Source organism: Motacilla alba, chromosome 2, assembly GCF_015832195.1.
Source record: "Motacilla alba alba isolate MOTALB_02 chromosome 2, Motacilla_alba_V1.0_pri, whole genome shotgun sequence".
Lineage (NCBI taxonomy): Eukaryota > Metazoa > Chordata > Aves > Passeriformes > Motacillidae > Motacilla > Motacilla alba.
The window spans coordinates 49,672,933-49,694,094 of NC_052017.1; the positions used below are offsets into that span (position 1 = coordinate 49,672,933).

The following is a 21,162-nucleotide window of genomic DNA, read 5'->3' on the forward strand; positions in this document are numbered from 1 at the left end:
TCACATTCACAAGCTGAAGCATCTGTGCCTGCAGGTCAGGCACAGAGAGAGTGTGGAGCAGAAGTTGCAGCTGGTGTACAGGAAGGCAGCTTCTTCTCTGGGTAAGGGATTTCATGCTCTTTGCAGATTTTCCTGATCTAAGTGTAAAGCACTGCCATGATATAAGGACCAAAACTGTATGGAATGGTAGGGCCTTTCCTGGGCTGGGAAAACACATTAACAGGGTAATGTGGTCACAGACAAAAATCCATCTCACCTCCACACCAAATGCAGATTCCTGAATACATATAGTTATATATTTGTGGGGCTGGCTTCAAGGTGTCTGAAAAGACTCAAAGGAGATAGATGCCAGGCAGAAATCTCAAACTTATCTACTGAGTGCTGATTACAAACTGCTTTTTTGACTTTCAGTCTTAAAAATTTGTTCATGTGTTTATACTTCCCATGGAAATCATGGAAAGATAACTTGAAGATAAGGCAAATATCTTCACTCATGTTTTCAGTTTCTCAGAAACTCCTTATTTCTTGAGACCATTCTTGAGAGAGATGGAATCAGTACCTTGCTTGCAGTCACCTTCCGTTACAGAAAAGGTAATGCAGATAGCTCACACTATCTCAAATATCTGTATCTTCACTATTTATGGCATTGTCCCCGTGTAGCTGAGAACAGGATATGGTACTCATAGTCAATATATCCTTATTTTCTGTCAGTAGTACACAGAAGTCCCATTTAAGATACGCAGAAGTGAGAAATCTGTCCTAGTTAACAGCAATTTGATACATATTCCTGGCAATACCTGTCACCACAATACTGGAATGAGTATTCCCCTAATACACAAGCAGTTATTTAAAGAACACCTGGCACATGGCTATTGCTAACCACAAGTATTTAGAGACAATTTGTCAACCACGGCTAAGCGTATGACTTAGGCATCACCAAAATGCACTTCCCCTGCACATGGAAGTATATGAGCTCCTAACTGGATTTACCAGGCTGATTCTAGCTTTCCCACTGGAGGACAGAACACCAGCACCAGCTAATCGCTTACACTTCAGGAAAATAAGGACCTCCAGGATGACCACCTCTTCATTCAAACGCATATCTTAGAGGTTATTTTTTTTTCGTGTTGCAGTTGCACAGGAAAAAAAAATAGGGGGTTCTTCCATTATTTTGTTTTTAGCAGTAAAGATGAAGCATAATTTGCTTTGAATAGAATGCCAAAAGCCAGTAACCATAGATTCTTAATAGAATTCATAATGGTTTTCACTAAGAACAATCTAATTAGATCCAAACTGCTGATACATTTGATGCAATTATAGAGAAAATAGGTTCCCTGTAATTTAGTCTGTACATTACACTTTGCTGAAACTGTTCTCTAACAGATATATATTATAGTAAGATTAAGTTCCTTAATTTAAGAATAATTTTTAAGAAAGGAAATGACCACTAGTTTCCTTAAAATGACAATAAAGTGACATAATTTATTTTGCTGAAAATACTTTTCAGTGGCAATGACTGACCTACAGTTCTACCCACTCACTACTCCTTTTTCCAATAAAAAGTGAAGTAGGTGGCTAATAAAATAATCAATAAGTATTAGTAATGGTTCACTAATAAAAAGACAAATGAAGTTAAAAATTTCCTTGTTCACCAGCTATTCAAGTGATCAAATCAAATATTAACATAAGTGATTTTTCACACTTAATATTCATTGTATTTCGTGATGTTGTGATGATATTTATCATTTCACTTTTGAGTCTTGCAGATAGTCAGTTCCTGCAATTACTGAACGTTCTTCACTCATTTGCTTGGTGCTTAGTTAAGCAAGAAGGCTTGCTTCTCACAAAAAAAAATATAACCTTTTGTAATGATAATTACTGATAATAAGTTTGAAAAATGAATTTCAGAAAACATACTGCTTCTATTGCACAGCAATGGATACGTTTTTCCCTTTTAATTTTAATCTACAGTTATATGTATTGCTATTAGAGTTTTACCATTTTTTAAAATTAATAGACTTATGTGCTTAAGATATTATTTTATTAGGTATTTTTAAGAAATCAGAAACCAGTTTAATTTCTCAGGAAAGATTATCTGCTCTCTCTCTCCTCTCCCTCAGTATATCTGTGGTGGGTGTTTTGATGGATGCTGTTTCCTGACCTAAAATTTGGCTGATGTATGAACACCTTGGTTCCTGGTTCAAACTTGGAGAAGATGACATTGAGAATTTGTGAACATATAAAAGCCTGGAGGTAGTTCTTTACTAGACATCCTGATTTTTGCCATCATTGGTGCTTTTGTCTCGACAAATAGTTTACTGCAGAATGTTCTACAATATGCTACACTACAAATCACTCAAGAAACTAGACAGGATAACCATTTAAAAGTGAACTGCCTTCTAGGGAGAACAAAAATTACAATTGTAATCACCTCATATTATAAGGTCTGTAATTTTATTTTCTGATAAGAGCCTGCTTGGTATTGTTAAATTGTGTGGGATGGTAACAGAACGGTCATTAACAATGTGAACAAACTAAGCACTTTTTTACAACAGTGTTGTAGACACAAGACCTGATGTACACAACTGATGTGGAAAAAATTACAGCAGGCCACATCCTCTTCTCCATCCTTTTATATTTCTCTTGCTGTGTGTTTATATATAAAAGCTCAAACCTATACATAGCAATTTAAAACTAATTCTGCTATGGACTTCAAAGGAGCCACATTTGAGTTTATAAAAATGAAAAATATATATTCGTTTGAAGTTAATGAGTGCTTTGACAATCTCGCCTGAAATTTGCAAATGTCAATTTTGCAGTGCAGTTACTCTGGTGATATGAACTGCTATCATCTTACTGATGTAGAAAATGGGGTTTAGACAGAGAAATCCAATATTCAGAAAAAAAAGAACAGTAATTGAAGAGTGTTCTTATGAACTGGATTCTATAGAAAGCAAAGCCAGTCAGTTTCTTAATCTATTTAGGTGGGGAATAGAAGCAATCCAAAAATGTAATTGAGCCATTCCTGCACTCATTTTCAATGTCTACTCCTTTCATTCCTTCTTTCCATTGTTTCTTGATCAAGATAATAATGAATCTTCAAATTTAACTGAGACTCTTATGTTCTTTTTTACTTATGATAGTGTCCTGTGAGGCAATACGCTTCCCTTGTATTTACATACTCTCTTTCATAACAGCTCAGGAAAGAGAAAATATTGTTTATTTTGTGAACTTACAGTGATATTAAATGATATAATTTTCCAATAATTTATATACAACAGATAAATTCATATACTTTACAAAATAGAGTGGAAAGAAGTGACCAAAATACAATTTTCAGGGAACCAAAAGTTTCCAGAGAAGTGACAATGAAATGGCTGTTCCAATGAAACTTGTTAGAAATCTCAAGGGACACTAGTGAAGTAGCAAGTAGAGGATGGATTTTCTGGATTACCAGAGATGATTTTGAACTATTCAACACAGTTGTATGTGAAAAGCTTATGACAAGACTACCTTGAGAAACAGAATAGAGATCACTCGTGCCTTCAAAGAAAAAAGACGGGAACAACAGATATTGTTATACTGAAAAACAATGCCTGGGGATAAAAACTTAAATCTGATCTGGGCCCTCATGTCAGAAATTACCTCCTATGGGTGTTATTAGAGGCATGAGTTTAAAAAAAACCCTATTGAAAGGAACAATAAATAATGAGATACAGTATAGCCATATGAAGGGGGACTCGGATCATTTAAGTGCCTGGTCTAACAGATGGCAAATGCAGTTCAGTTTAGATTAAGGAACAATAAAGTCAAGAACAAAGGACATAAAAGAATTAACAGTGTGGTTGTTTTCAACACAGTGAGCAGAATATGGGCACAGGCTGAAAACTTTTTTAACAGTTCAATAACTGAAGAATCAACAACTGATTCTACTTTCTGAGGCACAACCTTATATATAAACAAGTACTATACAAACAGAGAGATTGAATATGTCTCCATTAAAGCATCTTTCAGTTCATTCTAGCATATCATAGGAGCATATGCACATAAAAAAAAAATCAACTACTGCTTGATGTTTTCTTTTATAGAGCAACACAGCACAATCCTTTAGCTATGATCCCAAACAAGTCTTCCTAGAATCACTGAAAAAAAGTAACACAGTTTCAAAAAATATATTTCAAAGGATATCCTGAAGAAAAGGGTTCTTCAAAGCTTTCACTATGTTAGCTAAGACCATAAGAAACCATTTCTTGAGCTGTTCTAGATGATTTTTATTTTCATGGAGAGACAGAAAGAAACTAAGGCAGGTCTCAAGTGCTACCACTAAAAACTCTCATTACCTTTCATTCCACCATCAGCTAAGTGCTTGAATCCTCACCATACTCTTCATTGATCCAACTTAGTTCTCTCAAGAACATACTCCACTCTCCTCTCTCACATCTTGCTTACCCCACTCCGTAGAGAGACAGGAAAAGGAATATAGTGTGCTGAAGCACCCTTTCTAATTATTGCATCAATAAACTGAATGTTAGGCAACCTCCTAAAAAACTTTTTATTTCTCTTTCAAAAGGGGCCTCCAGATGGGAGAACTTACACTTTCAAGTTTTAGTGCATGTTCTTGGTAGTTTGCAATTATTTCATCATTATTCTGAATCATATTGGCCACATTTAAATTTAGGAATCCCATTTTAATTACTACACAAACCTAAGCATTGCCTAATCAAATAACAAAAACTACTATTATACATATATTAGTGCAAAATCATGACTCCTGTATTTTTTGACAGCTGTGCTAAAACTTCTTTAGGTAATCCAAAAAACATTGATATTGAATGGACAAGATGGACAGCAGAATGAAGTTATGTTGTGACTGACAGAAGAATTTTGATGTCTTCAATGTCTTTATTTGTAATCTCTCAAATGAAGCATGACTTGAATTCTATACTAAATTACCATGCCATGCATTATTTTAAGACATTCTATGAAAATTTTTAGCATGCCTGTGGTTTGATATGTGGCACAGAGTGACATTAGGGGAGAAGAAAAAGTCAATCAGACTTCATAGTAAAGTCAGCAAATTTAATAAATTATGGTTAAAAGATTTTCCTATTCTGAATGTTATCTCAGTTTGTCTCAATATAAATTTGACAGTAGAAGAGAAAAAACATAAATTTCTATGCTAGTTTACAGTAAAAGACACAGCTTGGTCCTTAGAAAAGACAAATATCCCATTTCCACTTACAAGTAGTAAAGTTCACAAGTATAATTCTTCTAATTGAAGAAGTAAAAGTACTATAAGAATGGGGAATTAAAATCATGCTAGATCAATAAGAAACTTTTAACTTCTGGAAATTCTTGAACGTTAAGTTTTTCACTTCTTTGTGGACAAAGGATGCCTTCTCTTTCCCTCTCATCTCAGGACTACCATTAAAACACCATTGCAGGGGACATTTTTTCCACCTGAAGAAACAGAGTGATTTTATACAAATGTTTCTTTTAAGAAAATACAAATTAACATTTTCAGAAACGCCAACTATCCTTGCAGTCTCCTACTCCAAGTATCCTTTACGCATCTGTAAAAGTTGCACCCTAAGTGTCATATAGCTCAAAGACTGTGCTGTGTAAAAACAACACTCTAAGAAAGCCCAATGCTGCACCAGCTGCCTCGCTGGCTTCCTGCTAGCAGATATCCAGCAGATTCTTGCTTTCAGAAAGTTCTTTCTATCATAAGAAGAAATGAAGGAATGTGTCTATTTCTATAAACCTAGTGTTTCTGAATAGCCTTTTTATGACTCAATATAGAAATCACAGCATACGGAAAACACCACAGAATTTGGAGAAGAAGGTGGCATATGTGAAAATGAAGTTGCTTTTTTACTAGATCTGAGATTACTTTTTCTTCATCAAAGGATTGCAAATACTATCCCATATACTTCGAAACCACTGAGAAATATAACACCACCTATTAATAAATTTAACACATCTCATTATGCAGAAATTATATATTTTAAATTAATAATTCTCAGATGCTGAAAAATTCACGACTGTGCATAATTGAACTTTGTAGTTCAACTTCAGCAGAACTGAATAGCTAAGTGTTTTGTTGTATCATTATCTGGAAAAAGAGGTATTAAACTGTCTCTATTCCTACTGAGGTACCAAATATATTCAGAAACCAACCATTACAACAGCAAAACATTTTCTAGAGCAATGAGAAATTTGCAAGGAAACATCTCTTGGCATTCACCAGCCTGATATTTAGAGGTTATGGAGAATACTACACATGGATCAGACAAATTCCACATATGGTCAAGCTGATTCCTGCAAAAGTTGACTACAGCTTATCCATGTACTCCAGCTTGCTTGGCCTGGACCTACCCTTTGGCCTCTGTCAACCACTCTTCTTTACATATGCATAATCTTTTCTCTTGGTAAGTACACCTGCACCTCATGCAACTTTCCTGGCTACTAAGATACTTGACTACATTTTATTTAGAATTTTAAATGATTTCTCCATCATAGTATAAAAAGGTGATGTCTGGAATAAAATAAGTACTTCTGAAGTGAAATTTTCAATGGTGATGGAAACAATTCAGCACTCAATTACTTAGGGGTCTTCAAGTGCCTTCTCTAATTAACCAATTTGCTATTTATTTTATTAGGTTTCCCCACATTCAACAAACAGGAAGTTTATTTCCTTGAAGAAGACAAACAAATTATACCCCCTTGAATATTAAGGCAGCCCTCTGAATTCCATAGGGTTCTCCAAGAACTATCCATAGATCAAATTAAAATTGTGACATTCAAAAAGTCTGTGAAGTTTCTCTTGCCCATGAGAGATACATATGTATATATGTATATTAAGTGTACACTATGGCAGATAATGTTCATTGCTTAACTTCTAAATATTACTCACTACAGAAGATGAAATACTTGAAAAAAATTCTGGGATTTATGAAGACTATTGACTTTGTTACACTCTGAGAAGCTGCAGAAATCAATCTCCTTGCAAATGCAGGTCTGAAAACTTGCATAACTGACTATGCATATTTATTCCTTCCATATTATGAAAACAATTAAAAATGCACACACACACAAAATTTTGGTGCGTAAGGAAACAAAAGTAGACATAAAATTTCTCCAATGAATTCAAAGAGTCAAAGGTTTCATTCCACTTCCCTAAAAGAGACTTCTGCACTGATTGAGAGAGGAAACAGTAAGAAAGGGGAGGAAAATACCCTAACCCCCTCATGGTCCACTGGGTGAAGAACTGGCCAAAAGGTGGGGCTCAAAGGGTAGTGGGGCTAAATCTGGCTGGTGACCAGTGATCAGTAGTGTTCCTTGGGGTGGAATTCTAGAGCCAGTTTGTTCAATGTTTGTATCAGTGATCTGAATGCATTAGTTGAATGCATGGTGAGCAAGTCTGTGGAGGATTCTAAACTGGGAGGTGTTGTTGACTCTTTCAGGAGGGGGGACAAGAGGCCTTATACAGGGATCTGGATAAATTAGAGTACTGTGTAATCATCCACAGCATGAAATTTGACAAAAGCAAATGTTGTGTTTTCCACCTGGGGTGCAGCAACAACAGATGCAAGTCTAGGCTGGGAGAGGAGTGGCAGTAGGGAAGGGTCTGGAGAGGCTGGTTGACAGGAGGCTCAACAGGAGCCAGCAGTGTGTGCCTTTGCAGCCAGGAGGGCAAACCCCATCCTGGAGTGCATCAAACCAGCCAGTCAAAACAAGTGATTATCCTGCTTTATTTAGCACCAATGTGGTCTCTCCCTAAGTACTGTGTGAGGTTGTGGGCTCCATAATTTAAAAAGAGAATTATGATACTTGAATGTGTTTATAGGAAGACACCAAAGCTAGGGAAGGGGCTGGCAGGAATGTTCTCTGAGGAGTCACTGAGGGCACTGGGCTTGTCTAGTTTGGAGAGGAAGAGGGTGAGGGGTGACCTCACTGCTCCCTACAGCTTCCTGAGGAGGGATAGTGGTCTGCAAAGTGGGCAGCAACCAGTATCTAAAGGAGAGCACATGAGCAGTACAAGTCTTCCTGCCCCAGTACCTGTCCCTCCCTTGCTGGCCTTGCACTGCAAGCAGCGGCTGGGCATCCCTTTAAAGTAATCTGGGCATTCAGACAATGTGAGCATGGGGATCTGTACCTGTACATTGCTTTGGGTGTAGGGATGTCAGAGGTGAAAGCAATGCTTTTGGTTTCCTCTGCATGAGCTGTGCGCAGAGTAGAGCATGTGGGATTCAGACGCTGTTCCTTACCCAGCACTAGGACATTTGCTTACAGTGGGGTCTCCTAATTTCTAGTACCCAAAAAACTGGTTCAAAGTAGCTGATGTTGAAACTCAAACATTTCAGTAGAGCTGAAATTTCACTAAAATGTAATCTACTGAGTACCCACTTAGTGAGTCAAATTTTACTAAACATTCAGACTGGATTGCTCAGGAAATTTTTCACAAAGTAAAAGGCTGCCATCATTAATTCAAGAACCAAAACTAATCTCAGTTTTTAGATATAAAACCAGCTTTCATTTGTAGCATTTTTTTAGCCCATGGAAAAAGATTTTATCTCATAAGCAAAGCCATCTATGAAAATATCTGGCATTAAAATGTCAATGCTGAAATTCAGTGAACACTAAATTCAACAAAAGCAAAGGATTAAAATAAAGCTTTTAAGAATTTCCTAATAATGGAAAAATCTTTGCACTATATAGAAAAGGGATGAACAGTGCCGTTTTCTTCAAAAACTCTTTTATTGCAGTCACTTGGCAGATAGTCACTCTGCCATATGAATATGTTGCAAATAAATGAAATATAAAGATCCTTCTATTACCTTTTAAAAAAATGAACAAGCAAACAAAAAGACTGAAACCTAAAAAACATACCTACCTAAAAGAAATAAAACATTAAATAAACCCTGGATTTTTTTACAGAGACAAAATAATAGACTGTTTGAGGGAACTGACTACCTCAAGACATCCACAGGTCTGGGCCAGGATTTAGGTTTACTTTTATTATTTGCTCAAAAGCTCACAGATAATACTGACAATTGCTCCACACGCAGTGTCATTCATGAATCTGAAGAAATAGCTTAGAGACCATATAAAGCAAAAAAACATTATTGAAAAGGGAATAGGAAGAGAAACAATATTGATGTTGGTATTAAAATATTAGTTTAAAATACATTTTAAGCAAGTGTTAGCAACTGACTTAATAGAAGACATCTCCCAAACCTGGAAACAAAAGGACGGGGAGGAACAGAAGTAATTTCAAGAGAAATTATCTTTGTTCTAGCTACACTTTCAAAAAACATTATGTGATTTGAAAATATTAAAATTTAATCTTCAAAAATTGTCTAGGTTTGGCACTTCACTTAATATAAAAACCTGTAAGATTGAATAGCAACTTCTACCTAGGAAGAAGGCTGAAACAGCAGCTACTCTAATTTGATTCTTCTATCTCTGATGCAATGAAAAATGTGGTTTGCTGGTCTCTGGCATCTGCAGTGCTTCTTTTCCACTGCAGATGCCACAAAGCCCTGCAAAGCATTTGAAATTATAGGTTTGCAATACAGCTGGGTGTTAAGTAACACTTTTTTTTTTTTTTATTAATCTGTCAGAGCAAAAATCTGCAACAGTGTCAGGCAGAAATGAAACAGCCACTCACAGCTCCAGGACACAGTGGTAACGACTCCAGAAATGTCAGACAGTCCCTCTGAATATTACATTAATTAAGTAGGTTAGTGACTTTTTTTTTGTTTGTTTGTTTTCATTTCCCATATATCTGTAATTTCTAAGTAATTTGGTTTATGCAATGAGATAGACAAGCCATGAATGTTCATGCCAGTTCACAAGCAAGTTCATAAGTAAGTCCTTTTGCTAATAACTCTTGACCAGAAATACTTATGAGTCTGCTCAGTTGTTTCTACTCTGCCTAGCAGAGATGTCAGTCACCTGAATAGTCTCAGTACACCTTTTGGTGAGCATCCAATTGGCTCAGCTGATTGTTCATAAGATGCTCACCATACAACACGAGTAAGATTGACCATTTCAGCTTAGTGCTGAGGTAGTTACCAGAACAAAATTAGCAATAATGCATCTCTAAGTAGAAAAATGCTTCTGACAGAAACATGTCCAATCTACACCCACAAATAATACACACTCAGGCTTTGGAGAGCTAAGTCAGCTTCTACAGGATATCCATGTCTCTGTGAGAACATCAATCTCTGTCCACCAAGCTATTGCTAAGAAAAAGGGAATCCAATCAAGTAGTGATGGTCCTAGGTATCCAACACAATTATTTACAACATTGCCATTTCAAATTATTTTGTGACAGTATTTTTTCCTGCTACTACTGACATGAAATTAAACGTATTTAATTTTTTTTTATCACTACTGACAAGCTTAATCCCACTGTAGTCAGCAAATGCTGGTCTGAAAGAAAATCTACTGTGATTTCCATTTGTGATGCACAAGTGCGTCCCAACACGAAGATAAAAAACTATTCTCTTTGGAGAAATATAATCTCAAGGCTTAGGGCACTGCTTTGGCAAAACCCACAAAAATAATATTAGGAAGGTAATAATTTCTTCTCGTCAGTTTTCCTAACTTGCTTACTATTGAATGTTTCAGTGTGTGCAGAGTTAGTCTAATGAATCTCATCTAGGATAATTGAAGATTATTACCTCAATAGCTCTCACTCAGGGAAGCATTCCTGAAACATACTAGATAAAGCCAGTATTTCCAGGCCTCCTGAAGGAAAGAAAACTTGGGCTTAACAAATGGAAAAAAGAGATACTTCCAGAGAAGGAAGTATAAAAATCATGTTAATTCTCTTAATGATGTGAACTCTGAAAATAATAAAAATGAACCCAGACCCCCAACATTGAAACACGAAACACTTGGCTTTCAGTACACAAGTGGAATGAGATCCTTAGACCTATCAGTTAAGACTTTCTGAACAAGAGACCTGGTTTGCAACTGCATCTTTCCATTCCAAATTAAAAATTTTCTCTGCAAGTTCTCTGGCTGTAGATGTTCCCTACTTGCTGTACAAAGTTTCACAGCTCATCTTATAGTTGTGTTGGTTGGACTCTTCTCACTAAACCATATGGAATTCTAGCATTAGTTTGTTCTTGAGTTGAATCCTGTTTATCTCAACCATTCTTAACTTTCTGGTGCTGTGGAGCAAGGAATAATCTCAGTAGGTTGCAGCCAAGTCTGGCTCTTCCAGGAAAATTCCTCACTGGTTTTAATGGATCTAACTGGTGTCTTCACAACATTTTCCAATTGACTACCACATTTTCAGAGGAAGCATTACTTTCTGTAACCTTGAAGCTAGAAAAAAGAAAAGAAAAAGGCCAGTTTCCAGATGATATCAGATTTAAGTAATTTTTGCCCTCATTGCTATTCCCTTTCAGTCTTTTTCCCACCATGGAAGTGGTGGAGGGGAGTTTACAGCATATTTCTGGTGCTGCCCTAAAAAGTGTACTGAGCGCCCATCCTTGAAATTGATAAAAAATATTGTCTCTAGGTTCACATTATAATTACAGTGCATTTGTTCTCTACTGTAGAAAGGCAGTAAGACTAATTTTAATCTTGGAGTCTTCTTGAAGCATTCAAAGATAATCTTCACAGAAAAACTTCATAATGCTGTACACTCACATTCTTACATAATCTATATTAATTCACTTATTAGGAAGTCCTGGGAGGGAGACATGGGAGAATCATTCTGTAATCTCCTTCCTGCCTGGGGAAACTGCATCAGCAGTACATTCCCTAGACGTGTAAGTACAGATCAAAAGGGATATCTTCTGCAGCTTATTCATTGCCCAAGTAATTTCTTTCTATAACTTGTCTTTCAGAGCATAAAAGAAAGCATGAGAATTTTTAACAGCAATAGTGACAACACAATTTACCTACCTTTCTAGGAAAATTTATTTAGAAAATTACACATCAGGGTGGCAGCACTGCACCCTGAATGTTGGTTGGAAATTCTGGAGTAGAATGAATCTCTTTCCACTCCTAGAAATTGCCTGTAATTTTTTCATCACTTGCCTATCTGTTTCAGAAATAAGTGAACTTAATATACCATTTGTGGTCTGAACAGGACTTTAGATATTTCCTTTAAACTAATCTGCTCTTTGAACATTTAGCTGCAATGTTCCAGTTTCAGACAAATTATCAATAGTAACAACATTCTGAACAGGTAAATGGTGTTCTTCCTAGTCCCACGGTCAACAAGACAAGACAGTAGTAGTGATACCTTGTGAAGGCTGACCTAGAACACAGGCTAGAGGCATTTAAAGACTAAAGTAGGTATTTATTAAAAGGCCTCAATGGATACACCTTAGGCAGCACAGGAGCCCAGCCAGGGCTACACCCAAGATGAACCCAAAATGATCACAAAAATGGATGACTGGTCTCATCACTTTTATAAGTTTTGGTCCATTAGCATATTGGAGTTAATTGTCCAGTTATGACTTTAGCTTAGGAAGTCCCATCCTTCTTGTTTTTCTCTCCTCAGTTCACCATTGTTTATACTCTCTTATAAGCTCAGAACTACACACTAAAGCAGTACAGAATCTGAAAAATATAAAAACTGAAACCTGATGCATCAATAGCAGTCAATAAAAAGCAGCCCTGGATAGGATTTGATGAGAAGATATTCTTTTCACTGTTGATTAAGGACAAGGAAGCAGTAAGGGAGAAGCACATATGGGAAAGCAGTTCTGTATACAAGTCCCACAAGAACTTAGTGACTCACATCTTCCAGGCTTTGAGGCAGTACAGCTAAAAGCCCACAGAAGCACAGAGCAGCTTTCCCAGTAATATAGGGAGTAGGCAAAAACACACACTTCACATCATCTGTACCCCTCCCCCCTAAACAACAGAAAAACTCTGAGAAAATATTATCATCACAATAAAATAAAGTTTGCAAAACACCACCACCAGCTCCCACTATTTCAGGGGTAATTTAACTGTCTAGCCTTAACTTGACCTTAATTTTCTGACCAAAAGCAATAATAAAAGTTCTACAGAAAACATGAGCTTTGTTTGGCCTTTCAATAATATTCTCTACAGGAACAATTTTCTGGGGATAACTGAAGCATATCACTGGCCTGAAGCAGCTTGTGCCAAGTTCCTTACATCCCCAGTAGGGAACAAGTGTGTGGGAGTGAATCCAGAGCAAAATATTTGCTTCTAACATTCACAGTAACAGTTTGAGGTAGATGGTACTGCTCATCATTTTATTTCCAACCATCCCTTTTTTCTGCTCCCCAGTTATGGACATATTTATTGAAATATAGTCTTGTGAGTTCCTGCAATGCCCAGAATTCTAAAAAATGATTGCTGTATTCTAATTTCTGAGAGCTTGGTTTCCAACAAATGAAGAATATTTTCTGATTGCAGGTGATGTGAGGATTTTTTGCTTCTCCTAGACCAAATAACTCAGCAAAACAAAAAACTCTGCTTTATTTTCAACTAAGTCTGCTGTGTCACTCTCAAAAGCCAATTTGTTCTCATGCTTTGAGGTAATTACACATTTAGTCATCTTATGCCTGATATATGAATGTTTGCTCCAACTATGAGCATCTGAAATGCATTAAGATTTTGACATAACATGACATACTTTTATTCATGTATATTCTTATATGATGCTTCAGAGTTTGAAGTGGGGCAGAAAAAAAAGAGGAAGAATTACAGGAATATAGTCTGACAGCCAGAAATATTTCTATTACTTGGTGACTTAAGAAGCTACCTTGAGTTCAATGACAAAGCTTGTTCTCTTCTGAAACAGAGCAAGTCAAGAACTTTGTCCTGAAGGCAGACTTCACATGATATGTTTTGTTTTATGGTTTAGATATTTTCTCTGCAGTTGCAAACTGGGGTAGCTTTTCACTTTCTACACATGCAGGGGTGACTGCAAAAAATATCTAGAGATATTCCAATATTATTTAGGGTCATGTGACTTTAACACGATTTATTCAAACCCTAAAGTCATGATATCACATTTTCATTATTACACATTTTTGCTTAATGAAGTCACCAGGTATTGGTTCCCAACCTTTCCTCCCCCCCACAAAATTCTATGATTTTATATTATGAAGAGCCCTGAAATTATTAGAATCTTCATCTCTGTGTGAAGGCTGTTTCTACGGCAGTGTATGTTTAAGTTGTGAGCATTATAAAAGATAAATAAAAACAACCCTCACAATCCCACGGCCCTAAATACCAGGCTGCAGTCCTTTACTCTTCCATCCTCAAAAGCCTGACAATATGACAAACTTGATGTGCTGTCACAGAACACAGCAACAGACTGCTCTCACTCATTCCTTGCCATCTAGATAGTGTCTTTAACCAGCCAAATAACTACCAAGCACAAAGGTGCCTAACAAAATCACTTTTTAGTGATAACTTGAGGCACACCCAACAAACCAAACAGAAAAACATCCTGATTTATTTCACAAGGACCCCAGATAGCAAGCTGTATCTAATCAAGATGAGTCCAGGTAAAGGCTAATAATTAAAGTCTGTCAACTGATTGAGGCTGAGTGAAAAGTTGTATCCAGATGGAAAAACAGCCATGATCACATTTGTAGCAAGTCAGTACTGTGTTCCAGAGCAAGGGGGAAAAATACACTAGCCAAATTTGCTGAGATACATTAAAGTACCACAACAAGCATGAAAGCCAAACTTGACATGAATTAAAAATAACAACAAGAAAAGCTGATTAAAAATGAAAATATGTACCCATGAAACCTAGAATAAAAAGGACATGCCTTGTAAATAAGAGCAGATGAAAAATATAATCAATGAACTAAAACTGAGATGCAGGGTGCTTCAGCCAACTTGGCAGGCAAAGATGTAAACATAATCTGCTCTGTTTCCAGGTTTGTCATGGGTCTATTATTTTACTCTGATGCTTGGAAGATGAACTCACCTGAGGAGTATGGTCTGCCATCAGAGTTGCTGCTCTAGACATGATGCCCTCATGCCCTGATGCTTCAATGATTATTTTCTTCTTTCTCACTACTTTTTCTCTTTTCCTTTTTTAACAGAGAGTCTAGCTTGCTAAGTCAAAACAACAAAAAACAGTGTCCTAAATATGTTCATGCTTTTCCCCTTTTGTGTTTTTTTTTTTTTTTTTGCTATGTTTGTTTCTGCTCTTGTTTCATATGCAAGGAAACAAGCTTGGATACCCTGCAACAACATCCCCAATTCATTACAAATATTTCTTCCTCTTTTTACCTCTCAAATGTAATTTTAACTTGCAAAAATGACTGACAGTCTATTAAAAAAGCCTCCCAAAACCCCTCTACAATGGAAAGAAAAGTGTATGAGATGCTGTTAGAAATAAAATCTTCATTTCATATGTAAGAATTGAGACAATGAAGCCATTTTTCTTCCTCTATTTTAGGCAAGTGACTGAAATATTGTTATAGAAAGCTTTCTGCAATGAGATTACACTAGGTAAGGTTTCTATAATCTAATCGTCATTAAACAACTTAGCATTGCCCAATGACAAAATTTTTTTTATTCCTTTTAAATATGTATAAATTAGTTCTATTCTAGTTAACTAATAAAAATATTAACTTCTTCCCTAAATCTTTACTTTATTGAATTAAATTGCTCAACATTTTGTGTGTATATATATATATATATATATATATATATATATGCATGAATAAAAGTTCTGGTACCTTGGAAGTTCAGTAATGCAGTTCTCAGGTAAGAATTCTCATATGAGAGACCTGATTATATGGATATGAGCAATAGAATCAAACCTTTGCTGCTTCTAGGGCACTTTTCTTTAGGATGTAGTGATGGCACATTTATATTCATGCCATATGTTTCTATATATTTCATAGTATAGAACACACTCCATTGACCCACTATTTACAGAGAGAAGAGAGAAAAGTCACAGGACACAACAGTTGTGGTTGTTTAATGTCTGCTCACAAAGTCATTCTAGTAATTATGTGCCACTTCTGTTAAAATAAAAATGAAGAGAGAGAAGGGAAGGAGGAGAGTGGGTAGAGAAGTCACCTCATACATTTGACCTTAATGAGGCAGGCTATGAATACTCATAATGATTTCTCAAACTGTTTGAAGATGAGCAGCTTGAGGCAAATGAATTGTACTAGAAAGGAGATAGGCTAAGTACCACTCAAATGGAGCCATTATGCTTGCAGCTATTTGGATCCTGAAATGAGATAAAAGCTGCATCATGGAGGCATAAAGACTTCAGGACCAATAGAAAGAATTAACTGACATGTCTTCTGGTAAAATACATTATGAAACCTTTCTGTTCTACTTTGCATCAGTAGTCTAAGTGATGAACCACTAGAAACAGCAGGCTATGATTTTCCTCTCCTCAGCTTAAAGCCTCAAGCAACTACAGGAGTGCTGATCTGCCCCTCCTGCTGACATCCCTTACAGCCATTAGGATAAATAACTTGGCCCTTATGGTCCCTCTGCATTGTTCCTCTACTTATTCCTCACTTTAAAAATTCTTGCAGGACAAACACATAAAGTAAGATCTTAATAATCTTACTCATCTGACACTTTCTCTCCCCATCCTCCTTGTACCAAGCAGAGAAAAAGAGAAATATTAAAAGTGGGGAGCAATCAATTTATTTTGTGTGTTGTTTTCAATGGGACCAAAACTAAATCTGTCAGAGGAAAAGGAAGCAGGCCTAGAGATTCGGCAATATTATACAGAGCATGGAATGAAGCTGCAATATACTCAAACTTCGCACAAAAAAATTTAGGCTATTAAGATATTCTAAAAAATACCTTAAAAAAATCAATTCTTTCCACTACAGCTGCTGCTCTAATGACAATTAAGGAAAAAACAGGAAAGGTCAAGCTGGATACTGAGAGAGCAACCCTCCAGCTTTGGAAAAAAAACCAGTTTGAATACAAGTATAACTTTGCCTTGTGGACCTGCCTCTGAAAGAGGGTAAGATGACAGAGTTTTGGAAGAGTTCCTTGTTGACCTTAGCCACAAAAGAGGCTAAACTTAAAAGCAGTCTAGTGGTTAAACATTGTGCCACAACACAGCATCAAGGAATACTTTTTCCATAAGTGCCTAATTTGAAAAATTCCAACTTTCTACCTCTAAACATTTCCAAGACTGTTTTTCAAAAAAAGAAAAAAGAAAGGCAAAGAAAAAAAAAGCTTCCTAAAATTTACATAGTTCATGCAGACAACTGTTTGGAGAACTGTATAATGTGAACAGCAATACCCTAGATTTTGAAAAGCTATTTTATTGCATCAGAAATAGATAGCTTGAATGTGATATCTCAAACATCTTCATTCCACTACGAGGACATAAAATATAAGTGCTTGGCTCTTCTTCACTGTCAGAATACAACTCTGAGTACAACCTTTATTTGGAGAAGACAAGGACAAGAGAATTGGAAGGAGAAACTTGGGGATTTCTTTGAAAATAGAGCTATTTGTAGAGACCATGAACTGCTGTGGGGAGCACATGCAATTACATGTTTCTGACTTTGCACTATTGAATCACCAGCACATCTTAGAAACCAGAAAAATTTTTAGTTACCACAGCAACATCTGTGAAGGGGGGGCCTTGTCATGACACTCAACAGTTTACTAAATTAAGACACACTAAATTTGGATATGGATTATGCCCAGAAATATGCCCAGACATCTGTCTTCTGCACCACAATTTTTTCTCTCTTCTTTCTTTGTAATATTGTTTTTCATGTTTGGGTACGCTAATGCTTTCTGACTGTAGACTCTGTAGGTGAAATGCTGATGAAATGATGACATTATGAATTTTGTGGCTCTATATTTGTGATACAATATATTAAAGGGCTAAAGACATAATTTCACAACAAACAATTTCAGTGGCTTTTCAGGATATTGCCCTTGCCCCAGAAGGCTTACAGTCAAGAGAGAGTAATGCTTATTTTCCAACATTTTGCTCTAGTAAAACTATACTTCAGAATATAGTAATAGAGTAAAATGAACAGAGCAATTGTGAAAGCAGTACATAGCTGTTAAACCTCCTTGTTTTGCAAATATTGATATTCACTTTGCCAACTTTGTGGACTTGCTTTGTCAAGGAATGGAACTAGAAAGTTGCACTTCATGTTTTTAGTCATTAAGCTGTTCTCTACTTGCTAGTTTCACTTGAATGAAAGAAGATGAATTTAAAATGTGCATTAGTATCTTGTGTAGTAATTTAATATAGAGATGTTTGTTTTACATAGTGGAAGAGTAGGAATATTTAGATTTGACTCTCAGACTAGAGAGGAAAATATAGTTAAGAATCTCTATCAAAACAAAACATCACTACCTTGTCGTATTATTTTTACTCATTTAGTATACTCCACATGCCAATCAGTATAGCTAAATTGTAACATTCACAAAAAATATTTAATTGTAATTCAGCTAGTTTAAGTTTTTTTTCAAATATAGCTCTAGCAATACCATATACCTGCAGAAGCCGGATGCTAAATTTTTTTGAGAATGCTGCTCTGATTCTCGCATGCTTTAGTGCTTTCTGTTATATGACAAGATATGTATCATCGCTACAGAGTTCTACAGAACTGTGTTACTGATGAAGCAAAGTACTCATGTAATCTCCTTCCCTACACTAGGTATATGTGCTGCTGATAATACCCTATATAGATTCACAAAAAGATTTAGGGTGTTGTGCTAAAATTGTAGCTTTTGGCCCTCCAGTCTTAGTGCCTCAGATGACCACTAATCAAAAGAAAACAAAAACTGTGACACCTGCAATGTATAAGCACAACACGGTATACACTTTGATGAGCTTTACTCTGCTGGGAACAACTGTCAGTTTTAGAAGCACAGATTAAAATTACTTTCCATCAAGTTTCACATATCTCTTGCAGTCTTTGCATTGTAATGAAGAAATAGTTGTTTTAGGTTTTTTGGTTTTTTTTTGTTTGTTTTTTGTTTTTTTTTCAAAACTGCAACATTTGTATGGATATTAGTGCAAATTGCCTTTTTCTTGCAGCAAAGAGCTGCTGATGAGAGCGATCCAGTTAAAACAGAAAACTGCATTTTTCCACAGCATGCTTCATATGCAAGTGAATTAAATCATGTGTCCTAATGTTCATGATCTCCTTGCACTGGTTAGGAAAAGGTCACATTTATATACTCTGAAATAGTTTTGTAGGTGAGAAACATTAATGAAATGAAATTATTAATTTTACTTCTCCTTTTTATTTTCCCCAGTGTTGAAGAAGCTGCTAGAACCTTCTGTTGTATTTTTATATTTACCATGAATGAGCAATGCTGCAGCACTGGATGAGTGTACTTTTCTGTGCCTAAGCCCACTAGGGTGGTGTATTTTTAACTTACAAATTTACCCTTGAAGAGTAACCAAAAGCTATAGCTGGCACTGAACACAGCAGTTCTGAATAGCAGAAATCACTTAAATGACAGCATTCTTGGCCTTGTTTTCTGCAGTGCCTGCCTGATAAGTTACTGATGCTGTTCAAGGTGCTAGTTATGATTTAAAACGCTCTACATGTCTCAGGATCTGAAACAGTGTCTCAGGACAGATGGGCTGGCCTGTCTCTCCAGTGCAAATGGGATTGACAGCACTTCCAGATCTTAGATCAGGCTCCTTTCTAGGTATGCATTTATTATACAAAAACAGACATTAATGGCAACGAGGAGCAGTGGTATTCTATTCTCCAAAATGCAGTCTACCCATAAGCACCTGCTTTGGGGTTTGCTGCGTGTGCCATGCATCCCTCCCTATCTCCCCCATTCCAGTTGGATAAAACCCATCCCACAGCCCCAGATATCTCCAGGTTTCTGCCTCCAGAAGACTAGTGGCAGCTTTAGCACCTGCAATCTCTAAAAGTCAGAGAGAGCGTTTCAACCTATGACAGTGCCTTCATCTTCATGTTGCTGATGATGGAATCTGAGGACTCAGGCATACACCAGATTTCCAATGCAAACATAATGAAATTCTAACTTTTTAGGCAGACATTTGGGGAAAGTCAGAGCAAATGTTTGTTTTATCAGCTATCCAATATTTCATATCAGAAAAAGTCCTGAGATAACTGTTATGCATTAACAGAACAAATAAGTAATATGTTCTCAGTGCAGAAAATTGTCCTCTTTTTCATGATCATATTTTCCTGCCTCATCATGGCAACACAGATGACTAAGATTAAATACTTTTGTTGAGAATAAAAAACTAGTCTTAAAAGCATAAAGCAATAGATGCAACAAAATCAAAATAAATTAATGTAGTTATATAAATATTATCTCCAGAGTTTAACTGGTGTTAGAAGGACATACCTAGTTTAAAAGACAAAACAGACAATAAAGAAAAAAGAAAACTTAAACATTTTGCTTCTTCAGTAATTAATTTCTATTCCCTGCCTGTGGTGGTAAGTTGCCTTCTGCAACACCCCACGAACAACAGATGCTAGTGAACTCCACTAGGTTGATATACAACAGCTTTGGTAAATGGCCATATCTATAAACTTTTTCTGTGTGTATCTTTTAAATTTTTTTTAATGATGCAACACTGAGGATACGAAGACCTATTAAGACTAATAGGTGCAATTCAGAAAGCTTATTAAATGGAGTAACTACTGCCTTGCTCAGTCTATCCTGAATAGTGACTGCAGATTTGATGATCCCTGATGAAAAGCTCTTAGTGATTATTTTTCTTTTAACAAGAAATATGAAATATGAACAGCCTCTTTCTCCTGACTACATTTAAAAAGACCCAAAAAACCAAATCCCCCCTTCAACCAATTTAATTAGTAAATATAATGCAGTTACCTGTCATATTGCAGTAAACTTTCAAAGGTCCCAGTGCCCCACTGCCATCTGGATCTATCCAGTAGTAATTTGAAGTTTTGCCCAAGTGTTTGTATGCTTCACAAGAGAGTTCATAAATTGCTGAAATAAAACAGAGCAATAAGAATAGTTGTAATTGGGGAAAAAAAAATCTTAGGACAATTAATGGATCCTATTTATATACAAAGAATCGTACCTCTGACATTAAAACAGTATAATTGAAGTTCACAGAAAACAAAGCATCTTTCCAAAATTATAGAAGTGATTAAAAGCTTGAAAGACATAATTTCTGCTTTTGTAAAGTGAGGAAAAGCCCAAATAGGAAGA

General features: G+C 36.2%; 1 protein-coding gene across 1 annotated transcript in view; it reads right to left on the minus strand.

Moving 5' to 3' along the window:
* CNTNAP2 (contactin associated protein 2) overlaps nucleotides 1-21,162 on the minus strand; it is a 1,019,478-nt gene that overhangs the window by 310,196 nt on the left and 688,120 nt on the right. The window contains exon 12 of the mRNA XM_038163912.1: nucleotides 20,818-20,937. Within this exon, the coding sequence (XP_038019840.1) occupies nucleotides 20,818-20,937 (120 nt within the window). The remainder of the gene's footprint in view (nucleotides 1-20,817; nucleotides 20,938-21,162) is intronic.